The following is a 28,000-nucleotide window of genomic DNA, read 5'->3' as shown; positions in this document are numbered from 1 at the left end:
ATTTCATGCAATAGTGATACAAACACAAACATCCAGAACTCACAGCACAGCACAGTTTACTTGCTAGTCATTTTATACAAATAGTAGAAAGAGGGTTTGTGTCTGAAGGAGACAAACTGTCACATTTTTGCCAGATAGTTTGTTTGATACACAGACATATTTTTCAGAAAGGTGTTTTTGTAAAGAGTATTACAGAATCTAATGTTTCAAACTTCCCATTAAAAAAGCTTACACTAAATTTGTTGGTGTAAAAAATAATAATAACACAGCTGTTTCAGTTATCACATACAGTTATAGAAAGCTATCTAAGTAATAGGTAAAGAAGAAAAGAAAACAACAACTTAAGAAAATAAAAACATTCCAATAGTCAGGTGGTGTCTAATATCAGACTTAATTTGTGTCTACCATCCTACAGAGCACAACACCACCAGCAAACCATTTAAACAAAAACATTTGGAAGTTGAAAAAGAATCACAAAATATTATTCATGTTTTTTTCTTTTTAGATTTTTCTTTTGTCATGTTTTGTACACATCACAACCTGAAGACTCGGTTGATTGGTTGTCCATCACATCTCTGGGTTATCATCCTACCTTCTTATTAATCCCTTTTGTGTCATCTAAAAAGCACAGACCCCTTCAACATGCTGCACACCCGTCAAAAAAGCTATCACAACCCCTTTAATTGGTTACATTTTAACTCTGTGGTTTTAAATTGCACTCTTTAGGTGCCATTCGAGGGAAGGTAGAGAGGTGGGCTAATCGCCGTGCCCTCCCCCCGCTAGATTTTCTAAGTTTTTTTTGAACGTTCATGTTCAAGTCCCACATTGAGCAGATTGCTGAAGGGCCATGCTGCATTTTTTACAGGATGGCACAGAAGAACTTCTTCTCTCTGAACGGGTTCTCCGACGCCGGCACCGGTGATAACAGCGGGTCTTCCTTAGCGTGGGCTTCACAGTACGACATCAAGTCTGCCGCTGCCTTTGAAACCTGAGGTGAGTGTACACACACACACACACACACACACACACACACACACAAAAACACACCCACACACACAGACACACACACACACACACACACACACACACACACACACACACACACACACACACACACACACACACACACACACACACACACACACACACACACACACACAGACACAATGGATTAATTTAATATATCTAACTATATAAATGGCGACCAACTTCCGCACCCTCGGTGTCCACACCCCACAGCTCTGTTATCGACTAAACAACGCACCGCCAGACCACATGTCGCCAACTGACTCGCCACGCCGGCCGCGCTGAATTTACGCCTCGCGTAGGGGACATCTCACTGCTCAATACACCTTTTCCACCGCGCAACATAATTAATTCTACTCACCAAATGTCGGACAAAACGGAAGGGGAGGCAGCTTCGTACCGTTTACCGTGCGCACGACCTCATCACCACAACAGCACGCAGCCGCTGCGGGGGTTTTTTCCTTTTTTTCCAAACTTTTTTTTTGGTCACCATTTTCTCCAGGCACCATTTCTGGTGTAACGTCGGGTGTTTCTTTTCACCAGCCAATCACCTTTCACGTTGCCACGTCCGTTGCCACGTCGCGCTGACGTACGCTAAACAAGCGCTGCCGTGCGCACAATGCAAACGAGCCCAAAGGCGCGCCAAAATCAGCCGACCATTGCTTAGACACAAAGTCAGACCTGGCAACGCAGCCTACGCCAATCATGTGTGAGAGATCTACAAGCTATGGGGCAGAGACGCCACCGTATCTTAGCAACAACTACAGCGCTCACTCTCATTGGTCGTGTCACGCTAAGAGCAGTCTCCAGACAATGGCATCGCAGACAGCTTGCTGTTACTGCTGTAGCCATCACAGGCAGTTGCAGCACGACGGACAGGGCGCTGTGATAGCTGCCATGTCGCTAACGCTAACCTGGTTGTCATGCCTGCAGCGGCTGTGCAATCACTTTGTCAACAATGCACGTTCGTGTGGTGAATGTCTATATTGCTGCTCAGTTCGTCCATTGTAGATGGTGTATGTTTGTGTGTGTCTTCTGGAGAACTATGTCGCTCCACAGCAACTACAGTAACTAACGTAATGGCAGGACCGCCCCGTGCAACAGATGTTAGGCTGCATTATGGTCATGTAGTAATTTCAGATAATTTCGCTCCGATTAGAGCAGTGTTTATCAACCCTTTCACGCCGCCCCCCCCCCCCCCCCCCCCCCAAATACACGTACTTGATCTGGGACCCCCCCATTCTGTTTGACTCCGTTCCACAAGTAAATATTGTGAAAATAGCCGATCTACAAGCTCGAAACGCCTCACGTTCTGAGGCTTTGTAAGCTTGGAGATCGGCTATTTTCTACATGATTGCCTCTTTCTTACATTCTTTGCCAATGTGGCCCATGTTTTCATAGCATAGTTTATTGACTACTTCTGTTGCAGAAATGGCCATTTCCTTTACTTTCGGTTTTTTATTGTCTCCGCCAGGCCGAAAGGCATGGCGCAACACTATGTTTCACCCCCTGTCCGTCCGTCTGTGATAGCTAATCTCTCACATCGTTGACTTGATCGCAGCAAAATAACTGCCCGATGTGGAGAGTCAGTGAGAGCTGGATAAACGACGTAAAATGTGTCAAAAGGACTCTGTACGGCTGTCGATAAATGAACACATGACGTTGGTGGGAGAGGAGATATTGTGTCTTTTGGACAAACAGCAGCGTGGTGCTGATGTTTGTTGTGTGAAGCAGCTTAATGTCAGAGTGTTTGTGTTGGAGCGCCTCAGTGCGGCTGCAGAGTTCATGTGCAACCTCTTCCAGAGAGACACAGAGACACTAGAAACTCTGCTGGGGAAAAAAAACACTGCTGGGCATTGACTTTCCTATGGACATTGATCTACACACTGCAGGTATATCTGCTACACACACAACATCAAACTACACACTGCAGGTATGATGCAGCGTTTGCATTACAGCCAGCATGCCAGCGTAGTTCCCATATGGTTTCAAGGTGGGCTAAACCATATGGACCCCATGTCAGCAATGTCAGCGGCATCCACTTCAGTCCCAACTGCCATGCCCATGCAGGCTAGAAGTAGCTTCTACCTGGCCCTTAGGTGGGCCCCAACTAGCCATGTTTATGTGGGACCAAGGCGGGTCCTAACTGGATTTGCCCATGCAGGCTTTAACTGGGTTCTACCTGGCCCCTAGGTGTACCCTAACCAACCACAGTGCAGTGCCCATCGCTCCAATTGTTGTGACGTCAGGGCTCTCAATACTGCACATTGGTGGAGGAGGAGGGGCCGCAGGGCGACCGCACACATCGCTGAACCAATGGTAGCCCACGGATGTTTCCTCTGTGGATTTACAATCTGCCCCTCTATGCCACATATCATCCGCACTACAGGGTCTTCACTGACCGAGCCACGGCCCCACTGACCCTCATGACGCTACGCCACTTAAACGTGCGGCAGCATGCGCTGGGTTGCCAGGTTTGCACAGCCTGCGCCAGAAACAAGCAACCACCTTCATGAAAAGAAAAAAAAACACCAAAATGGTCCGCAATGTTCCAGGGGTGTCCCCGCGCGTCCCAACACTCCACAGGGGGTCAGTGGACCATCAGGGGGTCCGCGGACCCCCTGTGGACCCCCTGACACATAACAAATATTATTTCTTCAAATTTTTTCCTTTTTCAAAAAAAAATTTCCACAGTTTCACTCCGGCGATTTGGGTCCCCCAATATACACACGGCTGGGCCCCGTGCGCGGCTGGGGTTGAGGGGGGCGTAGCCCCCCGAAACTCTAGTACAATATAAACATATACTTGACCAGGGTCCCCCTACCCAGGTCAACATGGTCTCCTCCTTTTTTCCCTCTTCACCAATGTAAAATAGCTGATCTGCAAGCTCGCAAAGCATTGCAACACGACGCAATGGGAGCTTGGAGATCTTTTTTTCACAGAATGTTGACCCAGAATAGAAACGCTATCACGCTGAAGTGAATTTCAGTGAATTTGACCAATAGAAACAACAATAGGCTATTTACACTACAATCCATATTGACAGATATCATTCTCTGTCTGTTTCCTACTATGCCCATGACCCATTTCTTGGCAAGCATTGGCCTGACACACCCAATTCAGTCTATGGCCGCCATTACATCAACCTGATTCATATTTTCAATATTAAAGATAGTTATAAACACAGCAAACAAGGACGCTGTCACAGCCTCTGATGGTATCGGCTAAAAAAGAATGTATATTGCAACGTGCCGCCCTGTCGTACAGTACAATATTATACAGTACATGTGAAAGTGCACATTCGTATTTGTACTGTAGATGCACGATGGTATCGCCCCGAAAATAACTGACCTACAAGCTCAGAAGGCGTCACGGATGTGACGTGTTGTGAGCTTGTAGGTCCGCTATTTTCGGCATGTGACAGCATTATGCGACGGAGCATAAATTAGGCATAAGCCTTCGTCCTCTGCACTGGGAGCCAAAAGTTTGATGGAATGCAAGTCAGTGGGAGCCGGATGGACAAACACTAACTTTGAATTATTCACTTTGACATATAAACAGTTCAGGAACTAAATGTGTGTTCTTTTATTTTCCAGTTTGCTTCCCTATGCGGGGTAAGAAGGCTTGTAAAGTGATGTATCTTCTTGCTAAAACCAAAAAGTACGCTTTTACACTATCACTGATTTGACCTCAGTGATCATCACTGGGGTGAACCTTTCAGCACAACGTTGGTGGTGTGTCAGACAGTGGCGGATACAGCAAGTGTCTAAGCAAGTGTCTTTGGACCTGGAAAAATCTGTGTGCGCCTGAGTCTTAAAGCTTAGATATCGGGCTATAATTAGTAATGACCGGTGATGTCAGTTTGACAATCTTTTCACTGTCTATTTGGCTGCTTTCTGTAAGTTGCACACAAAGAAAACTAATAAACCAGGTGCGTATTTTAGTGGAACGCCCGCTGCTTCTGATGCCGTGTCTGAAACACGTCTGGTGGAATTATGTGTAGCTCCCATGTCGCGGCCGGAACGTGATGATACAGTGCCCGGTGGAATCCAAAATGATCATGGGTCTCATACGGTGGGGAAAGCTGTCAATCTGGGTGGGCCCAGATTCCTTCTGGCTGGGCCTGGATCCACCCTTATATTACAGAAGACTGCTCAGTTTTATGACACATTAGCCCCACAACAAATACCGTTTAGAGATCATGTTGAAAATCGTTATAGTGTCCCTTTAAGTTAAAATCTATCACAATTCAGCTCAAATCAACTCGACTAAATAAAGGGCAATTTTCACGAAAGAAAGAAAATACATACAGTATGTATACTTAAAGGCTGATATCCCTATTTTGGACATGTCATTACAGGCAAACATTTTGAAACAATTTTCCAAATGCTTTGAAAATAGAAGATCTCCAGGCTCACAACAAGTTACATCACAATGTAACACAATGGTTTACAAAACAACAGTAACCTAGAAACTAAAGCACCAAATAAACAATTCCCATATAAAGAATGAACTTTATTTGTGATAATAACAAAGCTCACTTTTATCCTGTCAATGTTGGCTTCCATCTTCAGCTGCTCTACCAGTTTCCTGGCCTGTGCAATGCTGGCTGTGTTATTGCTCGCCATGGGCCTAGTCAATTAGGTATTGTTGTTGAGTACCTGTAAGAGAGAAAGAAATGTCAATATTGCAAATATTTCAAATGCAGGGACAATTATCCATTGATGCAGAAGCACTGTGTCATGACAAGCACACAAACAGGAATGTTAGAAACAAATACTGTGTTCATTATTACATGCACACCCACGCATACATGTGCGTGTACACAAACACCATAGCCATTTCTCTTTCTCTCACACACACTCTCTCACACACACACACACACACACACACACACACACACACACACACACACACACACACACACACACACACACACACACACACACACACACACACACACACACATACATATAGTCTCACAAACCACAGACACTCAGAGGCATATTATTTACGGTGTCAGTTGCTAGGCAGCGTGCGACAGTGAGGGGGGAAGGAGACAGAGTAGGAAAGGAGGCTGAGGGCCGTTGCTTTGTCCATTACTAAATTTAAAACATGCATTATGGAACATTCATTTTACTGAAGAAAAATAAAAACTGTTTACTATTTATAAAACATGTATACCAGGAACATTGATTTTAGTATAGGATTTTTTTTTTCCATTACTGTATTTAAAACTTGTGTAAGAAAAAAGCATGCTTTGTGTCAACTGTAGTGATATTTGGAATACCACAAGTTCATAGTTGGTTCTCTCTCATTGACCTTTTCTGGCAAAGATATCGGCCTCTGCTTAAGGATGGTTTATACTTTGTTGTGTGCCAGTGTCACACACTGAAAAAAGCCGATCTTCATTTTTTGTTTTTGTCGCATCCCTGAGCCAATAATTTGATGACCGGCAGACTCAATGGAGAGTTGGAGACTCTTTGAGTCTCCTACCAGAGACTCCGCCGGTCATCAAATGATTGGCTTAGGAATGTGACAAAAACAAAATCTCCATGGATTCAAGGCTTCATGGGGTGTGTAATTGATAGAAAATAAGTCATTTTGTGGGCGAACTACTCTTTTAAGGTGTCAGTAGAACTCTTATTGCAACTCTGCAGCTCACTCATCATTCACTGTGTAATGATTGCTTTGGAGCAATAATAGACTTATTAGAGGATGCTGATGTATCCATTATACCGGCAAATGCGATGTTGGATGTTATCATTTTTAATATAGGTTACATTACATAGCTTAAGTGAAGGCTGGTCTGGTGAAATAACAGCAATGATATTCAGAGTGTGAAATCAACAGCAGCCACCAGGAAAAAGTGGTCACTTTTGGTTGTGGCTGGTATGGTAATAAACCATCATTTGGAGATTGTGTTTTACTCTATGTGGCTGGTGAACTAGTGCATCGTTCACCTTTTAGTGACGTTTTAAATGCACCAGACACTAACCAGCAAACAACAGTTGTTAAATGTCCTGCCCTGAGAGGAATCATGTGACAATGTTTTATAACCTCTTTGATGAAACGGAACAACCAGCAGCTCTCTAAAACAGGATCTTCCTTGGTGATCAATCCTCTGTGCGCCCTCCCACCACTCGTCCGTATGCACCGTGGTATGAGTCAGTATGTGGTAAAGACTGATCTCAGCAAGGCACTAGTCCATAAATATTGATGGCCCGCGGAGGCACACCTGTCCATGCAGCGCTCTCAAACTGATGGCGCTGCATGGAGCCAGTGGCTGCCCATCTAACTTTCCTCTTCTACCCTGGATTTGAACCTGGTTTCCTGCGCAGGTGCTGAAATTTGTACCATTGAGCTAATAGAGCCTGCCTGCTTGGTCAGGGGATACATTTAATCTTGACCATCAGGTCAAAATTTGTGTCTTGGTGAAACATGACCTTTCTTGACACGATCCAAATGTCTCAATAGAAGAGCAGGGAGACAAACTACAACAAGCCCCAATTGTATACGTTATATTGTATTAACATACTCTACCATACAGATTGGTAAAAGTGAAGTTAACAGATTTTACTGTGTAGCTGATAGAGCAGATACTACACTTGGTTGTTAAGACTATTTTATCTCGATACAGTAGACCTATTGGGGTAACTATATAGCCTGGTATCCAGCCTGCTTCGCTACGTTCGGCGGACTTTTTTTTCTCTCTTCGCTTCTCAGTCTGGAATGCACCCCATTGACTCGTTTTGCAGAACTACACTGGAACTACATATGTTACGTTAGGCAACGTCGTTGCTCATTGGACGTTGTTCAAACGAATGACGAATCACAACGACGACCCTTTACACAAATAAACTGCTAACTTCATCTCCTGCGATTTCAACTATCTTTTCACATTGTACACCACTGCACACTCCCCACAGGTCTGCCATACCAGGTCTGAGTAATCACAAAGTGGGTTTTGGTCATTGGAGAGGTGATGCACGTCACCTCTTTCTGAAGTGGGTACTTTCAAAGCCTGCCGTGGATTTAGGAGAGCACAAAACTCTCTCTCACACTGTGAGGTGCCTGTAAGGTGGCACTGCAAAGTGAACGACGCGGCCCGAACTTCTAGTATGTTACGTTAGGCAACGTCGTTGCTCATTGGACGTTGTTCAAACGAATGACGAATCACAACGATCACACAGTTTTTTTTGTCCCGCCCCGCGCCACAGACCAATCAGAAGCCACGGCACGACTCGAAACGTTTGCCATGTCCCGCCTCCCTTGGAGATAGGAGGCATTCCAGACTGAGAAGCGAAGAGAGAGAAAAAAGTCAGCCGAACGTAGCGAATCAGGCTGGTTTAGTATAGTAACTATAGGCCAGCCACAGCTAAATGTATTACCGTAAATTTCGGACTATAAGCCGCGACTTTTTCCCATTTTTCGACCCTGCGGCTTATATAACGGTGCGGCTTATCTATGGATTTTTATAGCTAACGGCCACTAGGGGACCTCCTAAATCTAGGGATTTTACACCTGCGGTTTATAGTCCAGTGCGGCTTACATATGTACAAATCATTCAATTTAGCTGCTGCGGCTTATATTCAGGTGCGGCTTATAGTGCGAAAATTACGGTAGTTATTGAATTCGTTATTGGAAGCTGATGTTGATATCATAATTGCTAAAGTATTGCATGTATGTTCAAGATGATCACTGTCAAGTAATTTTAATGCAGTTGCTGAATCTGTAAGTTACATACAAGTTACCTAATTCTTAACAGCCATAACCATTTAAGCCATATACTATTCTGCATTGAATGGGTGGGGGCTCTATCCTCAAACAACTTCTTTTTCCCCTCTACAGCAAATCTTTGCAGAAAATAGCTGATCTACAAGATTTTATATCTGCTATTTTCACTGCATGTTCACATATTATGACATGCCAAGAATAGTTATGCCAGGGTTCAAGTGGTTAAACCAACACCACTCCACCACAACCCAACCCATCACCTCTTACTCTAAATGTGGGTACACACTAAACTCCTTAGTTTTAATTTAGCCATTTGTAACTCCAAGAGCGTACAAATTAGTATAATTTGGTTCCATTTGTACTAGTCTGGGAGGCATTGCCTCGGAGTTTGGACGGCGGGGGCGCGGCCACTGCGTTGTGATTCAAATCAACAGCCAATGAAGAAAAGGGGGCGGGATCCACATGCAGTGGGTGTTGCATCTAAATAGGATCGACGGGAAGCAATTTCCCCTTGAGAAATTTCGGCCGCCATTGTTGTGTACTGCTGTTTGCCTCTCGTCTGACTTTTTAGACGAGTTGCACAGCTCTCAGACCGGTAAGAGGCGTGTCCGCTCAGATTCAGAGCGTAAATAACATCCCGCCCACAAATCCCAGGGCTCTGGCCCAGAAGTTCCTCGCCGAGCCGGCGAAAACTTCTGGGAACTCAGATTACATTTGTACACTCTCAGAGATAAATAAACACAGAAGGATTTTACGGTGTATGTATAATACCCCTGCTCTTTCCATCTCACCTAATATTTAAACCTGAAATCCCTCATTTCCCCTGAGAAACTATTGCAGCTGATTTTCTCAGACTACAAACATGGTGTTGCAGCCTTTGTTGCTTGTGTGCTGTCAGCTCAGTTTAACTTGTTTGGATGCTTCTGATCTGTACACTTTGAAGGAGATGCTGGAGCCGATCTTTTACTTGCATCTGCCACAGCCAAATAGCAGAGTTCCCTGATTTTACCAAAGCAGTGTTTGGACACCATGGTGTCTTCCACCATGGTAAAGATGCCAAATGTAAGTGGTGGTGCAGGGGTAAAGTATCTGCCCACCATCATGTCTAGGGGTTTGAATCCACTATGATGCACCTGATTTGGCCAAGGCAAGCATCTATATGAATAAAATTTGCCGTGTTCAGGAGAGGGAAGCAGGGCAGGGAGGGTGATCTTTGTCGCTGCACGTATTCCTACCCTAGTTGTTCGTGCAGTGAAGGAGTCCTATGCGGGCTGGGACAGCGCCTGTCAGCTGATCATTTTGAACGGGATGAGTAGGATGGAGGCACTACGTTCTCCTGGTGGGGCTCCTCACAGGTTAGCCAGTGGAGTACAACAGCAGTGGCAACACAGAAATGTGTTGCCACATAATTGACATAATGACAAAATTGAGAGAAAAAATATGCCAAATGTGACCTACTCAAATTGACAGACATTTGCACTATTTTAAAAATATTTTGTGTTCAACTTAGCGCTCTTCCAACAATCTCAGATGGGCAGCAGTCGTGTTATTGTTTATTGCAAACATACAAGGACATACAGGAAAATCTTTGGTCTCCTCTCCATTTTTCTTTGTTTTAAGTAACTGGTTATTTACTGGCCTGGCTGCACACTGGATACCTACTGTAAGATTCCCTTCATGATTTAAGAGTAAACATTTTCCATGCAAAGGAACATTGCAAGTTTTGCAACAGTTGTTCTGAATAATGGGGGGAACATAGACATGAAGTGTTTTTGAATGACAGTTAATAGACCTTTACAGTACATAATCCAAAGCCATATTGTGAATATGCTGTTGTGGATTTATGAGCACTATAAGCTGGCTACTCTCTTAATAGTGTAACATAAACATCATGTTTTGAGACACTGCACTCAGGGGGCCTGCATGTTCTCACTGTCAAGACTCCTTCACCTTATGGGACACTGTGGCATCTAGATGGGTTTTTAAAAAGACACCGATCAGTGCCAGTTATTGTTGTTGGTGTCCATTTAACTCTTAAACTGCCAGAGTTTCTCTAGAACAGCCTGTAGCCTCTGCCAGTGTTTTCTAAGCTAGTACTTAGATTTTTTTTTATTTTTTTGTCCGTTTTTTAACATTGAAGTGAATGGAGCAGCAACTTTTTGGAAAATGATATCTCCTGGTTCTTTGTGACGAACGGAAAAACAGAAAAACCCAAAAAATAAAGAAACATTTTTTTTGCCAAAAATGTTTCTTTATTTTTGGGTTTTTTCCAGGCAATAGCTACATTCTCAAAAACGTTTATGAACGTTTTTGGCAGGTAATTTAAAAGCATCAACATCTGTCAAAAAGCTAAAAACAAAACCAAGTATTTTTGGGTGGGCTGCTGTAAGCGGGCATATGACAAAATGGAGAAGGTAGGATTCCATCCAGAACCACATGTATAGAGAGACAATACACCAGCTGGAATGAATTCATATACCTAACCTCCGGGGGTTTGGGAATTGGGACTGATCATTCCTCCCAGCAGATTGCTGGACCCCAATGTATTGATATTTGAATGGGGTGAGAGAGTTATAATCTGGTGCCCCTCTGTGGAAGCCATATGTCAATGTTCCCTTAATAGCCTGTTAAGTGTTAAACTTTGCCACTGTGTATTCCCTTTGGAACTAAATGTGTGGCTTGAATGGGTGTGTGTGTAAGTATGCCTTGTGATTTTTGTGTGGAGGTTTTAGGTTTAGTTCCGCATTGAAATAGGGCAGAGACTAACTACAAGGGCATCATTGATAACCCCAAGCTGAAATTACGCTCTTTAACTTGTTTCGTAATGAGGTCATAATATAATCAAGGTTTGCCGTCCTCATGGGAGATCACCAGACTATTGATAGGGATGAATGTCTCTGTTTAAGGTTTCTGGGTTGTCTACAGTAGAAAGTAGGCCTTCACTCTTTACAGAAAATAATCAGCCACTGTGTCAAAGTAGTCTTAATTGTAATTTATGCAGAATTAACAGGACGAGGTTTAAGTGCTCATGTTTCCAACTAGTAGCATACTGTGCCTTATTCCCTTCAAGAGAAGGTGGGTGTGGTTAAACGACAATTTGCCAAACTGAAAAATATATTTTCAGTTATTTGTCCTTTAGGTCAGCTGATAACATTTTGGGAGACCGTTGACATATCCACAACGTTATTTTCCTATTAATTATCAATGGAGCTCGGGAAATGCCACTTGGTGACATTTTCCATCTTTAAACGGGTGTGAGGATGCATTGTTGTGCATGTCCTTTGCTTCATGTTTTTGTGTGGACCCCAGGGAACACAGTTATAACCCCAGTAGCAACTACAGTAATACCAGAATAAACTATGAACAGACTTATCTTGCTACCACCTTGCAGGGAGCCTTTTCTATCTTTACAAATCGGGTCTAAACCGAGAACATGTTAATAATGGATGTGAAATTGTGAATTCTGTTTTAGGGTGGATTTTCACCCTGAAGACGAGCAAATCTGCTACTCTACTATCTGTTACTGCGTCAATGAAACCTCACATGCTTCCTGTCCTATCCAACAGCTGCCCAAAATACCATCCTGAGATGTTGCGCATGGTGTCAACATGCTGATAACTATGACATTCTAACAGCCGCTGATAAATAATCCATTCAGATGGAAGCAAGTCTTATCTGTGTCAGCTGTCAACAACTTTGTGGAAACTGTCATGATGCGTCTGACATCTTCTTGAGCGGTCAGATAGCCATATCTCACCCACTGCACAATTTCCCTGCACATTCCAGGCAGGCTGTTTATCAGGAAAAGTAGACGCACATTTTCACGTGTTTTCACTGTTGTAAACGTGCAAAATCGAACACTATGTCATGCAGTATCGCTGTGAGAAACTAGCTGATACTTGCATGTACAGTATCTGCTCTCATCCTCTGTGCTTTATTCAGTATGGCGCATGCTTCCATGCACAGCCCACTCCTCTCTCTGTCTTGACTTACCTTGTCTGCTCACTCCCCCGCACTCTGCCCTGGTGTCTGCCTGCAGTTCACTCAGCACTTTGAGTCCTCCCCGCTCTCTGGAAAACGGAGAGAGAGAGACAGAGAAGCAGAGGGCGGACCGTTGAGAACACAGACACAAGCTCTGTAAGCTTCCATTCCTGCATTCCAGTTAAATTACAGTGAGGCCTGCGTAGCCTCTCTTTTCTGATCACTGGGTGTCAGAATGTCACAGCTCTCTCTTACAATATGTACGCAAAGGATTTGGAGCCCTGTGATGAACATAAACCAAAAAATGTACTGAAGAGGAACCAGTGTGCCATCCCAAGTATCTAATATCACATGAAAGTGTAGAAGTGGTACTGTGTGTACTCTATGGCTTACGTGGCGTGCATCTTGTGATAACGGTGTGCTGTGCATCTTGTGATAATGCAGCTGCTGAGAATGAATCATCCCCCACCACACACACACACACACACACACACACACACACACACACACACACACACACACACACACACACACACACACACACACACACAGTCATTCCACTGAGACTGCAAACTGTGTCCTTATTGAAAATGTGAAATCTTTGTTGAATGGGAACCCATGTGTGGGTGCTGTTTCTTGATCTGAAGAGGACATTTGACACTGTCAACCATGACGTCCTCCAATAAAACTGTCATATTACATTTTTTAAATGGAAGCAATACAATGGTTTCAAAACTATTTAACAAACAGAAAACGGTGTGTAATGGTCGACGGTGTCAGATCCCCTTACTTAGATAATCATGTTGGTGTCCCACAGGGATTGATCCTTGGGCCCTTACTGTTTTCATTATACATAAATGATCTGCCTGATGTCTGTCCCAAGTTTAATGTACAAATGTATGCTGATGATGCAGTCATCTTTATACATAGTAACAACTTTGAGATAATATCATCTAGTTTCACATGTGCTTTAAACAAGGTTCAAGTCTGGACACATGTTTAATGTTAAACGTAAAGAAAACTGTTAGTGAAGAGAGCAGGTCCAAGGTGTTTCTGGAGGGGGAAGAATTGGAATTGGTCTCAGAATTCAAATACCTAGGGGTCATATTGGATCCAAACCTGACTTTCAAAAAACACGTCAAGAAGGTGACAAATGCAGTAAATTTCAATCTGCTCAATTTCAAACCAATTAGGCCCTTCTTGACAACAAAAACATATCTCCACTGCATGATCCTATCGCACATTGAATAGTGTTTTAAAAAATGGTCGTTTGCTGATGCCACAGTCCTGCAACCAACTGAACAACTTTGAAGAGAGCCATCAAGTGTGTGTAATTGGAGAGAGAGACGAGAGAGATCTGCTTATAGCAGATCTGCAGAGGAAGGGGATTCCACTATTGTAAATCATTGCACCGTGCAACGTTAAAGCATCCGTTAACACAACCTCACAGCAGCCAAAGAACAGCAGTGGGGTCCTGAGCCAGAATATTGCAGCGATGCAGGGAATGCAAAGTGGTGTCGCATTGTAACGCATTGTGAACTTGTAGATCGACTATCTTTGGCACGCAACATCATCATACGATGAAGTATAAATCAGGCTTTAGCTCTCCAGACTAATTTGGGTTGGTATCAAACACTATCACACCTTCTAATGTCTGGTGGGTCTTCTGTCGCCATGACAGTCATGTAAATATTATCATAACGTTGGGTTCCAGGGAGAGAGGGATTTAGTATTTGTCATTTTGGCTTTCGACAGAAAAATAAATTAAGAAGCCCCTTTCTTTAGAGCATAAAGGTACAACACATATTTTTACTTCTGTTATGACCCACTAGAAGCATGGGGTGCATGCATGGGATGCATCTGGATCTGTATTTTCGTTGTTTGGGACATTTCTGGGCATCGAACCTTAAGCAGTAAGGCATGGGAAGTTTATTTGTATAGCACTTTTAAACAACAAGGCAATTCAGAGTGCTTTACACAAAACATTAAGAGCATTAAGACGGAGTAAAGGGAATAGAAAATAAGAATAAGCTAGAATAAACAGATAGAAATACTATTTGCAGTGCTGCACAAGAAGTGAATCAAAATAACTGCCACTGCCTCAATAAAAGGCAGTGGCAAACAGAAATGTCTAAAGTGTGAAGAACAGAGTTGTAGCAGACCTGCAGTATAGTGGGAGTTTGCTCCAGATATGTGGTGCATTAAAAACTGAATGCTGCATCACCACATTTTAGTTTAGATTCTGGGGACAGAAAGCTAACCTGTCCCAGATGACCTGAGAGGTCTGGATGGTTCATAACATACCAGAATTGCTGCTGTCGTACCCTACTGGCTCACCTGTGAGGAGCCCCACCAGGAGAGCATAGTGCCTCCATCCTACTCATCCTGTTCAAAATGATCAGCTGACAGGCGCTGTCCCAGCCCATAGGACTCCTTCGCTGCACGTACTACTAGGGTAGGAATACGTGCAGCGACAAAGATCACCCTCCCTGCCCTGCTTCCCTCTCCTGAACACGGCAAATTTTATTCATAAAGATGCTCGGCCAAATCAGGTGCATCATAGTGGATTCAAACCCCTAGACTCCATGCTGGTGGGCAGATACTTTAAGCCTGCATGACCACTTACATTTGGCATCTTTACCATGGTGATAGTCATACCAGAATTGTTATTTTGGCCCTAAAACCATTCAATACTTTATAAACCAACAGTCGTATTTTGAAATAAATGATTTGACAGACAGGAAGCCAATGTAAAGATCTGAGAACTGGAATGATATGATCAATTTTCTTGGTCTTATTATAGGTGGTGCAAGTAATATGTTGTGGTCTGTATATTCTGATGGTAATCATTACTGTAGTGTTTGAGTAAACGAGGGTATCCCCATCTCTCCAGCACTTTAGTAAACACAAAATATTTTTTTAGGTAGGACACCAATTTCATAATGAGAGGGAACCCATTTATCAGCTTCAAGTTTATAGTGACGAGTTTACAGTTCCAATTTGGTCTGTTCATTTTTATTATTATTTATTTATTTATTTTTGTTTCATCACTTCCAATTTCACTCGTTTATCCTCTGTCCTGTATGAGTTCTCTCTCCTGAATGGATGAAATTGGTATCCTAGCCTGAAAATGTATTTTCTGTTAACTAAAGAGCTGGAGAGACCCTGTTAAACACTCTAAGATAACTTTTGGAAAAAGCATTTTTCTAAACAAAAAAAAAATCTAAAATACACTTAAAGGGCAAGACCACTTTGGTAGAGGTTTGGGTTGTGTAGTTACCTTGCCATGATGTAACTCCAAAGGTGGGCAAGAAATCAAAAATAATTGCTCCATCGATTAGAAATTGATGATTCAAAATATACTCCTCATTGACTTACATTGTACGGTAAAACAGCTCTCAAAGTCACTCTTTTAGCCCATAAATGAACCCAAACATAGCTGATTCAGACAATATAGAGCATCACCAAACCCAGTACTGTTTGTTTTTTTAATAAAAATGTCAACTTCCTGTTGATTTTACTATTTGAAGATCCGGATCCGCAGATCCAGTCCAGGTTTTCTACTTATTAAAAATGGCAAAATCAACAGGAAGTCGACATTTTTATTAAAAAAAAAAAACAGTACTGGGTTTGGTGATGTTCTATATTGTCTGAATCAACTTTGTTTGCGTTCGTTTATGTGCTAAAAGAGTGACTTTGAGAGCTGTTTTACCGTACAATGTAAGTCAATGAGGAGCATATTTTGAATTATCAATTTCTAATCAATGGAGCAATTATTTTTTATTTCTTGCCCACCTTTGGAGTTACATCATGGCAAGGTAACTACACAACCCAAACCTCTACCAAAGTGGTCTTGCCCTTTAAAGCATCTTTAAGGACTCGAGCAGCTGCTTTCTGGACTCGTTTTTCTAAAGCCATCTTTGAATATTGTGTTTACAAACCATAACTGACAAATCCTACTCATTATTATTATACTATAGTGTACTGTACTATATATAGGAGTTACTGTCAATCTGCAATTTCACTATGTTTTACATATTGAAAAAGCAGAACAATACAGGATAGAATAGAACATAGCCAGGGCCTTCAGTACAACGTGATGAACATGGACACATACAAAAAGATTAAGTAAAATCCTTAATCGTTAATTTCGCTAGTCTGAGAGTATACAAATGTACCTGTAAGGATCCATTTGGAAATGACATCAACAGATACAGATATCATGGAAACAACCAAATACATAGCACTCGTTTTGAAGATAACATGCCTGGGGTGCAATATGGTTGTATGTTTATGTAATTAAAGGCAGAAAAAAAAGAAAAACGTATACAGTACACTTCAGTGTCAACAACATTGTATCACTTGGGTACATACTACATGACTACTATATGCCCATTTCTACTGGTGATAGATTACATAATGATATTTCTTTAGCGCTCTCTATGTCCGTCCGGTCAGTACAAGTGCAGGTGGCCAGGTCAGTCTCTAGGTCTATTTATATTCTCTTTTTAATGGTGATAAAATGCACATAGATCTACTTTATCTACCTACTGGTGGCCTATTACACTAGGCACCCCTGACCAGCCCAGACGCAGAGGGTCAGGTCCAATGTAAGTAATCTTTATCCTGTCTTTTATATTATACTATGTGGATTTATAGATATTTTTGGAGATTCATTGATCCAGCCGACTTCACACTGAGCAAGGCACTCCCGCCGGGTCATCTGCGACACACGTGCCGAGTTGGAAGCCGATTGCTCGGCCGGTTCTAGACATATGTGGGGGACATGCGGACACTCACATGTTAGAATGTGTTAATACAATATAACTACACATAGTACATCTACAGTGGCTGGAGGTGGTCTGCCTACTTTTCCATTGAGAAATGTAGACCCTGGTGCCAGGTAGGACATGTATACTGGCTTATAAGTAGTAGTATGCCTGAACCCCATAAGTGCAATATCTCCGCTAGCCAAGCAGGTGTTCCATCTTGGAAGAGCGTTAGAAGTATTGTCTCCCCATGTTGGGGACCCGGTGAAAATTCCAGGTAGGAGATGAAACCTATGGTCCATGGCTCATGATGTTCATTCTTAATGCCCACTTTGCTGTTTCTCTCCACTTTAATGTCTCAAAACAAATGTAGATGCATGAAGAGCCTGTGCTGCTAGTTATCATGTTTTTCCTTTAAATTATAACTATTTGCTGTGGCTTAATTAAATCTCATCATTGATGCACATTCCAGAGCTGCAAGATCAGGGCATTAGATAGATACAGTAGATTGATTATTTTATTGTGATGAATTAGCAATTACGTTCCCTCTACTATTTTTCCCGTCAAATTAAACACTTAAAGCCTATACAGTACTAGTAAACTTGACTGGGGTCGGCTCTGTTCTTGGGCCGCTCTTTTCCCCCCTCTACACCAAATCTCTTCGCCGAAAATAGACGATCTATAAGCTCACAACGCGGCATGTTGCGACAAGTTGTGAGCTCGGCAATTGTTCCCGCCAGAATAGGGATGCTAGGGTTCAAGCGGTTAAAGTGTGCTGAGAGAACTAGAATATGGGACATAGTCAGTGATCCAATTCTCTCCCGTGTTCAAGCCCTCTGCTTCCTGTTCCAACACAGACAGGTGTTTAGCAATGACAAAAAGACACCCGGCGTGCTCCATCCTGCTCTACCCAATCAATGGTTCACTCATCTGCCCCAGCCCCAGGCACCTGGTCCCCTCTGTCACACTCGCTCTCCATTCTCTCTCTCCTCACTGTCCTCGTTGTAGGCCTACCTGCTTACCACCTTACTGGAAGCACAGTTTAGTTGTTCTTATTTTTGCTGATGTCACTTATTCGTCACTTTTATAGTTATTGTTTTTTACTGAAGTCCAGAGTTTACTGCTCAAACTTGTGCGCTGTGGTTGGATCTCAAAACATTTCTGACACAGTTTTCTGACACATTTTCATAGCAGCTTTGGTTCATACTGACAATGAACTTGACAAGTGATTTTGACAAAAATCTTGAAATTAAGTGACTGAGATGTAAATGCCTTTTTTATATTTCATCTGGTGCTAGCCTGGGAGTTTTAATAACACATTTTTCATTTCCCTTTGAGCTCTGGCATGGAACCCAGTAGGAGTCTGCAAGATTAGCCGTAATATATAATCAACAGGACTGCAGGAATATCAAATGGTAACTCCTACAATTTTTTCTCCTGCACATTCTCATCTAAGCTTAGAACAGTAAGCGAACATAGTTTTCATATCGCTGTTGTTGACTGGACACAGTGCATCTCCTTTTTTTTTAAATTAATTTTCAGCAACTAAAGAAACAGTCTTTCTGTCGATGGTTGAACGATTAAGACCACACACCCTTAGCTCCTAAGCTGGCCTTTCTTCCTATGTCCCCTTTTTACTGTCTCCCTCTCATTCTTTTGTTGTCTGTCTGAAGCCAGAAAGAATACATGGGGTAGGGGTCGACCACCCACTGTCTTTTCAAAGAAAAATGTCTATATTATTTTAGATTTATGACCTTGGACCCTGGACTCTGGACCTTTTGGAGCTTTGTGTGCTCTCCAGACCTGCAGCCCCCCCCAACCCGCTGCACTGTGTTTTGGTGGGGGAGTGTATCTTGGTGATGAGGCCTTCCAACAGATGTGATTATAGCTGCTACTTTCTTCAGTGTTTTGTTGACTTAAAGGGTGATTAAACACTGCAGGATCGATTCTGATGAGGAATATATCATTCCTAGCGTGTCGAGAGTGAAGATCCTCCTTCCCCCTTTCCCCATACACACTCTCCTGCTCTCTCCCAACTCTCTCTCTCTCTCTCTCTCTCTCTCTCTCTCTCTCTCTCTCTCTCTCTCTCCCCCCCTCCCTCCCTCTCTCCCTCTCTTTCTCCTTTTGTGCCTAATTTGCCCTCTTCCTCACACGCTTTCATTATTCTCCATCCTCTTGCTCAACCCCACCATCCGTCTCTCTCTCTATTATGTTTCTTTCTCTCTTCCTCTCTGCTCTGTTCTGTTCTCATTCATCCTCTATGTTCTCTCTCACCTTCTCTATTTTACCACTCGCACGCCCACACAATGCCAATTGCTGCCGCTGTCACTGGTCTACCAGTGTCTCACCCTATTATTCAAGACCTCCATGTTCAGGGCTCGCGTCCATGGAGGAGAGAAATGAACATGGCCGAGAGGGGGAGTGTTGCTGTCCAGTGGTCGTCAGTAAGCACATTTACTTGAGTACTGTACATAAGTAAATGTTTTGAGTATTTTTTGCAAGCCCATGGCCTACTGCATTTCAAATCCACTGTATTTCTAGGAAGGGACTCTTGAGACCCAAACTTACAAAAAGATATTATGAATTAACCACTTAAGCTTTTTTTTTTAAATGTCAGCTTTTTTTGGGGGGGGGGGGGTCAAAATTTCAATACAGCAATGCATTGATATTGAAAAGAAAATACACTTCGTAATTTGTACTTTTGAATACTTGAGTATATACTTTGTCCATCACTATTTCCGTCCCCTGCAATGCCCAAGGTGTGAAATCAGAGCGTGGTAATTAAAATTCTGTCCCTGGCTCAGCCATCTGGACCTCAGAGAGAGAGTGATTAACCTGCGAGGGTCTGTAGGGACGGATGGGGAGGAGGCAAAATGGGACCAGTGCTTACAGCTAACTGGGGCTAATTGTAGAGATGACTTGGCTGCAAAGATCACATAATATAGAATATTTGACATGTCAACAGTGATCCATATGGGAATTTCTGTGAGGATGTAGGAGGAGGAGGCTAATTCGACACCCTCTTGTACAGCTAACTGGAGCCAACAATGGAGATAGTTCTTGAAAAACGTGTGAATCAAATCTATAGTGTAATGCATCGAAGTAATAGGCCACAGCAGTTCCATTTAGGAAGGTCTGCAGAGTTGAAGGAGGAAGCATATTTATTACCAGATTCACATGGTGGCCATGGTGTTAAGCTATGTTTAGTTTATACTTTGTATTACAGACCAGCAGGCCTTTTTTTTCTCATTAATGGCCCAGCAACAGGCGATGATGATTCCCCTCCTCCGGCTGCAAAATAATTGTCATTCCATTGAAGTCAATGGCAACTTGACCAGACTTGGTTTTATTACCTTAGTAAACCATTTCATAAAGACTTTTATGTTTTCAACCGCTAGTTTCAAGTCTTCTTTCACAAAGCATGATATGCGTTTTAGTTCATTATAGTCCCATCATTTTTTTAATTGATAATAAAGCAGGGTATGCTTTCGGGACTCGTGATTGGTTCTACTGAGTGAAGACCATCCCCTCGCTCCCCTTCACAACAATAGCACATTGGTTGCGGTTGCACTCGCAGCCATTATTCGCTGAACTAGAGGAGATCCCTGATGCCATCAGTATATGTCCATATATTGGCAAGCTCATATGGGCATATTGGTTGGATCGTCGGTTCTGGACTACTGGATATCCATATATGCCTATTGCCTATAGGCAAAAATGCTCCCTTGATTCCTTGCCGATGCGTGCACCGAGTTTGAAGTCAGTCGGTCACTTATATGGGCATAGTGGTCGGATCTGTGTCTTTAGACATCCAGATCTTCATATATGCCCTATATGGGTGTATCGGGGTTGTTTATGGTTATGTCTGAGTCATAGTGACGTGGCCATGGTTCAACTGCCCGCCGCCCTCCCATTTGCTAATTTTAATATAGGCAAAGGCTGGTGTTAGTTCAATATGGTCAATAGTACCCCTGCACATAGGCAGGTCGGCCGAAGCAAGGAGCTGGATTAGTTATGATTAGTTTTTTTCCCCTGAAAAGTTGACCTTCACCTGACAACATCCATACACATAAGCATTCACAGAGACAGACCGACAGACAGCATGGAGAGAGAGTGACCATAACATTCCCCTTCTTGTTGTCAGTAAAGTCACGGTATACGACACTGAGAGGCTCATTCCAGGCCTGATCGTGTGGCTATGCCATCGTCAGCGTGTCATAAGACAATGAACCACAGTCACCGATGTCACCACGGAGGCAAGGGTAGGGAGGGTGGGGGAGGGGGAAAGCAATAATAAAAACGCTTATCAGGGGATAGATAGGATGAGAAAAGAGACTGAAGAAGATGAGGTCGTTGTGACTGTCAGTAGTGGCTTGTCACTGTGACCGCAGCAGCAGGTCTGGGAGTCATCACATGAAACCCACTGCTGCTGAACTTATTGAGGAACATGTTCAAGAATATAGTATTGACTATCGATGTGTAACAGAGCTCCAGTCCCCCCACCCTTGAAGATGAGAAAGGACATGCCTGCCACCACATACACACACACAGACAAAAGCATGCTAAAACATACGCATGCACGCAAGCACTCGTGCAAGCAAGCATACATACACACTACACAGTAAAATCCTGATTGTTAATTTATCAATTTGTAACTCAGAGAGAGTACAAATGTAACCATAGTTACATTTGTACTCTCTAATAGTTAAAAGAACACTCAGGATTTTACACTGTTGCCAACACCCAGATGCTGTCAAGCCCTAATTGTCAGGGGAAATGATTCTGGAGTCCGACAGCTGAGACCCCCTTACCCCATCCCCCCCACCCCAATCCATCACTATTCATCCAGTGAGTCTCTCTGGTCACTGGAGGCCCCTCACAAGACCTCTGGGTTCACGTCACTCACCCTACAGCAGTAGCTGCTGGTTATACACTACATGGACATTATATAGGGATATTTGTGTTTGCCTTATTAGTTGCTAGCTTTCTCACATTTGTTAATTTCAAAGAAAACAATATTGTTTCACCTGCCCACAGCTATTGTTTCACCATTGTTTCACCACAACTTTTGTTTCACCATTGCTATTGTTTCACCAGTGTTTCAGCACAACTATTAACTATTATTTCACCACAGCTATTGTTTCTGAACAATATAACTGGTGATGTTTCACCAGCGTTTCACATAAAACGATGAAACGCTGGTGAAACACTGGTGAGACCAGGTGAAAAGCTGGTGAAACAATGTTTCACCAGTGTTTCAGCTGTCCCATGTGAAACATTGGTGAAACAATGTGTGGGACAGGTGAAACAATGTTTCACCAATGTTTCACCTGTCCCGATTGAAACACTGATGTCATATTTCACCTGGGACAGGTGACACAATGTTTCATCATGTTTCAACCAGGGTAAGTGAAACTGAAAAGAATCACGTAACACGTCTTTGGTGGACATACATTTGGTGAGAATTGTGTATGAATGAGTGTCATTCCTTACTAGTACTGTGTCTATAAACACCCTTGCGCAGGTATTCCCCTTTTGGGGTATTTGTCTTTTTTTGTTTTCCCACAACAGCTCATCTCAGTTGAATAATCCATGTTTCACGGCTGATGATTATTATTTTAAACAGTTAATGGTTTGTGGTAATCAATGGTCACCCTTTAAAAAAAGACTCAAACTACTGATCAGCACTGATTATTATTGCCTTAATTAGCAATGTAATTATTAACTAAATCACATTTATTACTGATACTTATTTCCATTTATTACGAAGCAATCATTTTAAAAACTTGGAGGACTTGACTGTATCAAATAATAGATCTAAGGCAAAACAGTTTTAATTTATCCATTTTGTAACTCTGAAAGTGTACAAATGTAACCAGATAAGGGTCCATTTGTACACTTTTTACAAATGCTCTCGTTCTGGCCACCCTCTAACTCTACTACCTCACAGTCTTTTTGTTGCCCTTCCGATTATTTCTCTCTATCTCTTTCCCTGTCCCTCCCCCAACCTCCCCTTTTTCCTGATTTACACTTGGTTGCTTGTGGCGTCATGCACCAAAAATAGCCGATCTACAAGCTCACAACAAATCACACTGCGATGCACTGTGAGCTTGTAAATCAGCTATTTTTGCTGCACAACGTGGCGCACAACCGATTATGAATCCGCCTTTTCTCGCCTCATGCATGTGGGCCAGCTGAACATTAGGACATGAGCTATACAGTGTCCCACTGGCTGCCTCCCCCCACCACCACCACCCACGGTTATTCGATTAGCCCAGACATCTGTGTCACAGCCAGCATGCCTTGCCCATCCTGCCACTCTTGGGTTGGATGGTAGGGGGAGAGGGGCGGGGAAAGGGCAGTAGCCCAGTAAATGATGCATCCCATGGGAGCCAAGGAGGCAGCGGGGAGGATGCCTATGGCTCCAGGGCACCCAAATGTGCATCTATTATGTGAATTAAATCAAATGGTTTAGGCTCAGTTTGAAGTGAAGTGTGTGTGTGTGTGTGTGTGTGTGTGTGTGTGTGTGTGTGTGTGTGTGTGTGTGTGTGTGTGTGTGTGTGTGTGTGTGTGTGTGTGTGTGTGTGTGTGTGTGTGTGTGTGTGTGTGTGTGTGTGTGTGTGTGTGTGTGTGTGTGTGCGTGCGTGCGTGCGTGCGTGCGTGCGTGCGTGCGAAGCCGTGTTTTATCCCTCAATGGTTAAAGGGTTAAATAATCACATGGAAAATGTTAGACTGACAAATGCATTATGCAACAATGTGCTGAATTGCATTTGGCAGAATAGTTGTTCTAAATCTTCAAAATGCAATCAGGATACGCGTCGCGTATGTGTGTTTTGTGGTCTGGATGGGATGATAGAACCAACCACCACAAATACTGGTGAATTTTGGCAATGGCAGCGATGAAACCAGCATCAGAGAAACTGCAGTCTGGAAAGTGTTTCCTGTCCTAAAACACGTATTTGGCTGGCAAAATGTTAAAGTTTGTCGTCATACATTATTTTGTCAGCCATCAGCCACAGTGGATAGCGGATACAAAAGGTTTCTATCCAATGTCTCTTGCGAGAGTTTCACTGTAAGTTTCACTGTAACCTTACTGAAATAGTTAACTGTTTCGACCAATGTGGTCAGCACAAGTTTCCATACCATTATACCCGCAGCTCTGAGTTCCTGATTGTGTTAAACCCTGCTGTACATGCTTTAACACCGACATTCTGGGGGAAATTAGTGCGATTTACCGTTGCCTGGAGTGTGGAGACATAAACACGGTTTTCCTCTGGAATCAATCAGCTGGCCAAGAATAACAGGGCCAGGCTCCTAGGCTCTTAACAATATTGCAAACATCCGGAGTTGTTTAGACTCTACTGGAGTGAGTGCTGCTCCACACCGTTTCAGCACACAACCCAGTCACGCTGAGAAGTATGGATAATAACACTAGTGGTAAAGAGTGAGTGGAACGAGTGAAAGTGTATCTGTTTTGGCAAGCTCTCGCAGGAGGAATGTATCTGTCAAAGATACAGTACATCTTAACTGCCTTTTACTTGGTACATAAGCACTGTACTGAAACATTGTCTCTTTACATTTTAAATACATTATTTTGGAATCTTATAATTTTTTCAAAGGTTTTTGAAGATTTTCCCAAATAATTGAACGGTTAAGCCTATCGACATGCCAAAAATACAGAGGCCTGGGTTAATGTGGCTAAGGCATGTAGCTGAGTGGTCTTTTAACCAGAGCAACCTGCACTGAGTGCGTTGTGACAAAGAGCTTAAAGAATTCCTTCATCACCAAGGTTACAAAGAGCCAGCGGAATGGAGTGTAAGGGTCAAACCACTTGGGGTAATAAACATACATTCTAGATGTGGCTAATCACTCTACACAGTGTTAATTAAAGTGTTAGTGTAGACATGGACCCAAATTACTGATACATGTACAGTATGCTTGTTTGCTGTACCTCATCATATCTATACAGTTATCTACATCACTGATGGATAACTGAGTAAAAAAGGTTTATCTCTATCTTTTGTATGCCAAAATAATCTTATCCATTTGTAGGCTACCTTCCATTTGGTCACACAATTTTGTTAGATTTTACCATGTATGATTGCAATGTTTTACAAGCAAACAAAGATAGTTTTAGCAGAGAAAGACCGTTTTTTTGTGTAAGAGAGGCTTCTATGTCTGTCTTGGAAGGGAGAAGCGAGGGATTCCTGTCGAAGGGCGAGAAGGGAGTGGAGAGGTCAACGTAGTCAATAAGACTTGGTTACTCATTCTTCCTCTCTCCTCCATCATCTTCACTCTCTCTCCTTTTCACACTCCCTCCCTAACTATATTGCATAATCCTGAGTGTTCAATACAAGTGGATACATTAACATTGAGGACTTAACTGTGATTTTACTATACCTGGCTTTCTACATCTCTCACAAATTCTCTTTGTAATCAACCTCTGTCTCTCTGTGTGTGTGTGTGTGTGTGTGTGTGTGTGTGTGTGTGTGTGTGTGTGTGTGTGTGTGTGTGTGTGTGTGTGTGTGTGTGTGTGTGTGTGTGTGTGTGTGTGTGTGTGTGTGTGTGTGTGTGTGTGTGACTGTGTGTGTGTCTGTCTCTCTGTAATTAATAATACACTTTCATAAAAAATATGCAACACATTCCACTGCGCTCCATGTTTACAAGGTCTGTCGATCATATTGCACAGCATTGTCTGAGTCTCCACGTTGCCATGTGTGAAACAATTTGTGGCCTTGCAGCGCTTCTCCCCACCCCCCTACACCAAAACCTGCTATTTCGGCAGTGCAGCCCATTTCTCACAGTGCTCTCAACATTTCTGCACAGCGTCACGAGAGCATCATAGCAGCCGAGCATCATAGCAGCCTCAACCCAAGCACTTGCGTAATTGTGACGCTCGACTCACCACTGACTGCGTGCATTAGTGATGTACTGTTGTGCATAAAAGGTTGCATTTCAAAATGCTGCACATACATTTGTGGGAGTGGGGGACACTTTTGATGTTCTATTGCAGAAATATCGCTAATTTATGATGCTGTTTGAGAAAAAGCGAGGTCTGAAGAAGAATCTCCAATAACTTCATTTATAATAATGCCAGTAATCATTTTGTGAGGGAAGGTCTAACTTTCCTTTGGTGGATAGCTCTGTTCCCGTTTTTCTGCCACCTATCTATGACTGTATCTATGTGTGAGCCTCATAGAGGCCATCTGCCCAATATGACTAATACAGTACACAGTAAAATCATCAAATGGATCTGTATTTGTACTCTCTCAGAGTTAAATGAACACTAGGATTTTAAAGTGTAACTCAACCTCGCCAGGGATGCTTGATTGCGTGGTCGATTGTGTTTCCCCTCCACACAGTACGGAGGCAAGAGGTATCATAGTGGCCAGAAAAGACAATAAAAACAACTAATGGGAGCCTTGTGGGATTCCTCTCTGATTTTCTACGCTGTCTCTGTTCCCCACTGTCTCTAGCCAGAATTTCTTTATCTCTCTCTCTCTCTCTCTCTCTCTCTCTCCCCCTTCCCCCCAGCTGCTCACTCTCTCCATCTCTTTCTCCCCATCTCTCATCCCCCACTCATGCAAATATCCCCCCAAAACAGATGCCCTTAATTCCCTTTGGCTCCAAATGACTGTATAAGATCCATCTAGTGCTCTGGAAAGTGGTGGAGACGAGACGAGAGAGAAGGATTCCATTCTGCTTACACCTCGCTCTCTCTCTCACACACACAGAGAGAAATGGGGAGAGAAAGAGAGATGGAGAAGAAATTAGAGATTAGGAGAGAGCAGAGCTATGCTTGCCTCAGAAGACAGAGCGTTTATTTCATCAGCTTTTTTGCCTCTGATTCTAGAAGGAGGAGGGGATTCCATGATGTAGAAGCATCATTCTACCCAGTTCAACAATAAGACAGCTCGGATCAATGCAAAACGCACAGCAAGGTCCACACCTCTTGTACACACCCTGTATTGGATTCTATGATCCCACGAGACACCAGACGCCCCCTTCCTTTCCCCTCCCCGAAAAATGGAAAAAACACAAACACACAACACAACAACACCACAACACAAAAATGCCGGACAGGATTTGGACACACACACACACACACGCACACACACACTGTATATATACTGTACGTGTGCGTGTACATCCAGGTCTTACCTTTCCTTCAACGTGTGTTCTCTTCCAGTGACGGCACCACACGCCTCCAGTCTCGTGGAGTAGTGTCCACGCGTTTCTTGTCAGCCGTTCACTCTCTCTCTTTTTCTCCCTCTCTCTCTTTCTCTCTTACACAGACATGCACACAAACTCAGTCAGCCAGGCAGGCAGGCAGGCAGGCAGGGAAGTAGTCAGGCAGTGAGGCGAATGCATACATATACACAAACACACACGCATGCACACACACCACTCTCACAGCTCTCTCTCTCAGTGTACCTCCGTCCTTCTCTCTCTCTCTCTCTCTCTCTCTCTCTCTCTCTCTCTCTCTC

At 43.1% G+C, this 28,000-nt stretch overlaps 1 protein-coding gene across 3 annotated transcripts; it reads right to left on the bottom strand.

Annotated features, from left to right (window-relative positions):
* Window positions 1-39: 39 nt before the first annotated feature.
* Window positions 40-28,000, bottom strand: LOC311036443 (guanine nucleotide-binding protein G(I)/G(S)/G(O) subunit gamma-2). 3 transcript variants are annotated; one of them, XM_084045139.1, is made up of 4 exons: window positions 27,675-28,000; window positions 12,757-12,833; window positions 5,568-5,687; window positions 40-988 (listed from the first exon to the last, which is right to left on the bottom strand). In XM_084045139.1, the coding sequence occupies exons 3-4, from the start codon at window positions 5,652-5,654 to the stop codon at window positions 860-862; spliced, it is 216 nt and encodes a 71-aa protein (XP_083901265.1). In that variant the 5' UTR covers window positions 5,655-5,687; window positions 12,757-12,833; window positions 27,675-28,000; the 3' UTR covers window positions 40-859. The 3 variants fall into 3 exon arrangements, with proteins under 3 accessions (XP_083901265.1, XP_083901266.1, XP_083901267.1); XM_084045140.1 differs by lacking the exon at window positions 12,757-12,833; XM_084045141.1 differs by lacking the exons at window positions 12,757-12,833; window positions 27,675-28,000 and adding an exon at window positions 9,999-10,813.

The sequence above is a fragment of the Gymnoscopelus microlampas genome (genome assembly GCF_963454915.1).
Source record: "Gymnoscopelus microlampas genome assembly, chromosome: 20".
NCBI classification, from domain to species: domain Eukaryota; kingdom Metazoa; phylum Chordata; class Actinopteri; order Myctophiformes; family Myctophidae; genus Gymnoscopelus; species Gymnoscopelus microlampas.
This window is presented reverse-complemented; position numbering and strand designations above follow the sequence as displayed.